Genomic DNA, 5,828 nt, shown 5'->3' on the forward strand with positions numbered 1-5,828 from the left:
ATTTCCTTATATGGTGCTAAGCACTTATGGAATAAGGGAAAAACATCTGGCAACACCAGAAGCAGAAGCGTCGAGATCTGGCAAAATTGAAACAATTTTCACAAAGGACCATGTGTATGGAGACGAGAAAAGAAAATTTACACACTGAAGTACTAATAGTTTATGAAAATAATAATTTTTGTGAACTATTAGTACTTAAGTATGTAAAAATTTATTACATTTCATGTTGTACGAGGGTTTTTCTCGAACCGTGTCAGAGTGAATCCGTGCTATAAAAGTACCGTGTTATACGGGGGATGGTACCAATTCTCGAACTGTGTTAGAGCGAATCCGTGCTATAGAAGTGCCGTGTTATACGGGGGTTACCTGTATTTCATAAGATTGTTGTGTATAATGTTCTGATTGACAATCCTTTGCCCTGTAACAGTGAGATATAGGTATTTTTGTGTAAATTTATCATGTAGTGTCTGTCTGTTTTGAGTCTTTTAATGGTGTTATAGATACATATGATAAATTCATTTATTTCTTGAGTCCACTTCATTCATTGTAAATGATTTTTCAGCCATGGTCAGTAGCTGAACTGTTGTGACTGTTGTAAAGCATGTTGGTTGGGATGGTGTATGTCAATCCATTGTGTATGAGTGAGTTGGCAGCATGTTCATGATGAGGTAGCCATACTTGGGCCAGTATTGCATTTGCCAAGAGAGAATGGCAAATTTTTTTAAACATGATCCTCTTCCTACTCATGAATGCTGACTTTGTTAACCTATGTTATGTCCAAGCTGGTATCATGCTGTGAACATGTGACAACTACAGTAGAGCGTTGTTTATCCGAAAGTCAATTATCTGAAAGAATTCCAGTTGGCAAATTTAAATTTTCACCAGTGCTGTGGCGCTGCAATCTTTGGCTATGTCTTGGGCTACTCAAATATTTTACGTTTTTGATACTAAATTAACTTCTGAACTATAATTTTTTATTGCTTTTATATTTTTCAATATATTTATTTTGTTTGTACAAAATAAAAAAATAATTTTTAACGATACAATAGTCACGACTATTATTTTAAAAAGTTTTCGTTAGGCTTAATGTCGACGAAAATTCAATGTGAAGCAACACGCAACGGAGAAAAATTTCAACATGGGATAGGTTAATATATTTTTTCATACATAATTGGTTATCTGAAATATTGATTTTCCGAACAACCCCAATCCCCAATTGATTCGGATAAATGACGCTCTACTGTATTTTCTTTATAGATGTGTGTATGCTTATTTACCTACAGTCAAATGTTTATATATCAAACACCCCTAACATGAGAACAGATGCTATTTAGCAGCAGTCCACTCTGAATTATATACTGCTTTTGGATCACTCTTTGCTTCATTTCTTCCTATAGACCTTACTGGCTTGGGTGGTCTTACTAGAAACTTGTGCTCTTGCTAACATTGAAGTACTAAACTTTCTCATTTTGACAAGGTGGTGTGAGAGAGTTGTTGTAAGTTGTTATTGATTCGTTTAATGTTGTCTGCTTACTGCTATTTGCAATACTATCGTTAAAAACAAATAGTGTATAATAGATGTAAGAAATGCTAACAAATTATACTGTAACAAATAATGATTAAAATGAATTAAAATTATTAACAATTAACATTTAAAATACTGATTAAGACTAATAATGATAACTAATGAATAACTGCATGCTAGTCATGTATTAAGGCTAACAGTGCAAAAAGACAACTTAAAAATGCCTGTTTACTTGAAGAAAATGGTAATTATAACTGAAACTTAACTTGCAATAAATTCTGATTTTTATAAATGAATTATAACCATATATGTTTTGGAATGTGTAAATTCTAATAGCATTAAAAGATTGGTATCAATATTCATTATTACAATAAGTAGATTCTGTTGTATTATCACTTTTGTTTTCTCATATCTTTTCTCCTCCTCTTATATCTTTTCCCATTCCTGTCTAATAAATATAATAATTCTAATAAGAGGATCAATAATAATATTAGTAATTCTCTAATATATTCTTAGAATAGATTAAGTGTTTTATAAGTGAATCCAACTATTCGTTATCTATCTCTATATCACTGATAACTTTCTAAACAATGTTCATTTTAACATTCTTGACATTTTTTCGTTTGACATTCAAACGATTTTATATAAATGATATATAAGGTACAGTGTACATATTTAGCAAATGATATTAACATTAAAAGAATCATTTATTACCTTAAAATATTACATCATGCATATTTTTATAACCTTCAATTTATTTCTTATAATGATTTTTTATCAGTTAGATGAGTGAACAAATTTTCTAGAACATTCTGTATTGTAATGTACAGTGTGTTAATAGATCTTTATCTGCATATTCTTAATTTATCTGTCATTTTCAGAAACTATTGTATATATAATTATTTACAATTTATATATAAATTGTAAATAAATATAATATATATAAATATAAAATATATAAATATTTATTAAACATCTCAACTTTTTTACAGTTACTGTATCAAAGGTGAAATATCTTGCATTGGTCAATCTTGTCTTCCTTCTCCTCCTCCTTCTCTTTCTTTTCCTCCTCCTTTTCTTTATTCTTCTCCTCCTCCTATTCATCCTTCTCCACCTCCACCACCACCTCCTCCTCTTCATCCTTCTCCTTCACTTCTTTATCCTTCTCCACCTCCACCTCCATCTAAACCAGAAATTCCAGTTAATATTCCACAAGTTCAGTGTCGCCATACAGGATGGTCTTCTTGGATTAATTCTTTTTCTCCAACACCTGAGGTAATTATAAAATATGTTATTATTTTAAATTTATTGATAAAACTATTTATTGACAGTTTTTTAAACTTTATTAATGTGTTTCAGAGTGATGGTGATTTTGAAAAATTGAATAATATTTCTAGCTCATTTTGGAAAGAATTTAATATGTGTCCCATAGAAAAAATTACGGATATTAAATGTCGACCAGTAGGGTCTAAATCAAGTGAAATTCAAAATATTACCTGCTCTTTACCAGATGGATTGATTTGTTTCAATAGAAATCAAAAATTCAATTCTTATTGCTATGATTATGAAATACAAATTTATTGTAACTGTGGTAAGTAATTGTATTTATTATTGCAATTCACAAAACAAAAATTTACTGAAAGGATATCATTGCCAATCAACAGTCATTCTTCTTTTCACTTTTTGTCAATGATTTGCTTTCCATATGAACTAAGCTTAAAAATTAAGACATTAAAATTATTTTCTATTTAATTTTTTCATATTTATTTTAACAATTACAGTGGGTGATTGGTTAATGAATAGTTTGGATAGCAAACAAATCTAGTTTATATTTAATAACATTTTTAATAAGATCTCTTTCTATTTTTCTAACATTGAGTTGTTATTACATTTTATAAAACAATATTCATAAAATGTTCATTTATATTTTATTGATTACATTATTTAAATAATTTTTGCTTTTGTTTTTTAATTGTATTTCTTGAAAAATTAATATTCAAACTATGTATGTTATATATTTTATAGATTGTATTTATCCAAGAGGTATGGAAACTGGGAAGATCCAAGATGAACAGATTTCTGCTTCTAGTGCACAAAGAACTGGTAAACCATTTAAAGCAAGATTAAATAGTGATTGGGCTTGGTATCCCCAGCAAATATCATCCAATGAATGGATTCAGGTAATAGTTATAATTTTCAGATAAGTTATTAAATAAACAAAAACTTGACATGTTTTATAATAAAATGTAAAAAAGGATAAAAGAAAAAGTTTAAACTAAATTTCATATATGTTGTTGATTCTTATTCAAGTTTCATTATATCAAATTTAAACTGAAGTATATCATTATTTTAAGAGTATTTCTTACCAGTTTATTTTTCAGCTAATAATATTTTTTATATTTATATTTTACATTTTGTGCTTAAAAATTAAGGCTTAAATTTTTGCTTGAGATTTTAAAAATATAATAATAGAAATGATTGATTTATTGGTTTTGTCTAAATACTTGCTACAATTTACAGTTTAACAGTGAAATATATATAACATTCATTATCATTATGGAGTAGACTATAGGCAGTGGGGTTACATTTGTAGGTCAAGTTAGCATTTTTGTAATGTGCTGTTTCTTTGTATAGTGGATGCATATCACAATTATCCCAGTGCAATACATTCTGGTTATGAATGTGTTTAGGGTTATTATTACAGATCTCTTCATCATTTGTAACTAGAATATTTTAAGTTACAAATTCTGTCTGATATTTCAAGTTACAAAATATAAAAAACAAGCCTCTGTATCATTGATTGGTGTAGTTTGAGAGTTAGCCCATGGGGCTAACTCTCAAACTACATCATCAAACTAGACAAATCCAGTGTTGTTATTCATACATTGAAAGAATCCATCTATATGTGGTTTAGATTTCCAAAGACTAAAAATGTCATCAACATACCTCTTACATGTTAGAATATTAGGAAGGTTTCAGATCTATGCATACTTTTTTAGAATGGCCATATTTACAGTGTATGAACATCTATTTCAAACCATGCCATCTACTGTTGTTTATCCCACTCAACTCTAGCAACCTCTATATCTACAGAACAGCAGTTTTTTAGAGCCCTTATAAAAAAAGCTGTCACCCACTGCACTAATTTCATGGACACTTTAAAAGAGCTAAAATACTTACTTGTTGGAAATTGCAGCTAAACACTGTTACTGGAAAAGACTTATTCAAACACAATTTAGCTTCTACTTTTACCAACTGAAATACCCAAGTTAAAAGCCCTAATGATGAAGAGATCTTTAATAATAACTATAAGCAGACCTGCAAACCAGGTCATATTGTGTTGGGATATAATTGTGATATGCATTCCCTATACAAAGAAATATCATATTATAAAAATACTAACTTGACACAAACATAACTCCCACTGTCTATGGTCTAGTAAGGATACTAATGACATGTTTAGATTATTTGGGTATGTAGGGTTCTGATGATGGACTACAGACTCTAGTGGAACTTGGAATACATTACATCGAGTCTACCACATGCTCCCTCCAAAAGAGACTTACTGAATATAAATATGATATTGATAACAAACAACAAACCATTTCTCTGGCCATTTATGCCTCTGAGAATGAATCTTGAGATTATTCAAGCCCATCTCAAGAATGTCTCTTTCATCAGACAAACTCAACAAATGAATCACATCAGAGCCCTTGAAGTTCCAGAAATTTTAAGTTGAAAAAGGAGTCTATATTAATTTTAAAAAAGAAAAATGTTTGTCTTATGCCTAGCAATCTCCTACAAGAATCCTTACTGTAGTGCATACCAATCTAAACCATTTTCTTTAAACCTTATTAATTCTATAATTTTTGTATGGCTGCTTACTTTTATTTTTGTCAGTTTCTACATGCTAAATGATAAATTTTAATTTGTAAGTGCTCTACACTGTTTTATAATTTAGAATGTGTTCAAAATTTTAATATATTCAGAATGTTTATAATGCCATTCTTTATGCATTCCAATTTGGAACATCAAATCTGAAGAACACCTCATTCAGAGATCGAAAATCTTTTGTCCATAATTTATCTTCATTAAAGTTTTTATTAGAATTGCTTAAGGTTCTATGCTGTACAGTCGACCCCCCTATAATTATGGTCCCTATAATTACGATTCCTATAAAACTACGAAAAAATATACGTATTTTGGAAATGTTGAGTCGGATTAGTGTAGAATCGATTAATTTTATGGAAGAAAACCTTTCAATCAGCCGTAGTCGTAAACTTGACCACGTGTCGGGCTGTGA

At 29.5% G+C, this 5,828-nt stretch overlaps 1 protein-coding gene across 1 annotated transcript in view; it reads left to right on the top strand.

Annotated features, from left to right (window-relative positions):
• Positions 1-5,828, top strand: part of LOC111635748 (mucin-5AC-like) — a 43,729-nt gene that overhangs the window by 2,518 nt on the left and 35,383 nt on the right. The window contains exons 2-4 of the mRNA XM_023380814.1: positions 2,518-2,800; positions 2,885-3,116; positions 3,551-3,705. Coding sequence (XP_023236582.1) covers positions 2,518-2,800; positions 2,885-3,116; positions 3,551-3,705 — 670 coding nt within the window. The remainder of the gene's footprint in view (positions 1-2,517; positions 2,801-2,884; positions 3,117-3,550; positions 3,706-5,828) is intronic.

Source organism: Centruroides sculpturatus, unplaced genomic scaffold (genome assembly GCF_000671375.1).
Source record: "Centruroides sculpturatus isolate CEXI.00-Female unplaced genomic scaffold, Cexi_2.0 scaffold843, whole genome shotgun sequence".
Taxonomy (NCBI): domain Eukaryota; kingdom Metazoa; phylum Arthropoda; class Arachnida; order Scorpiones; family Buthidae; genus Centruroides; species Centruroides sculpturatus.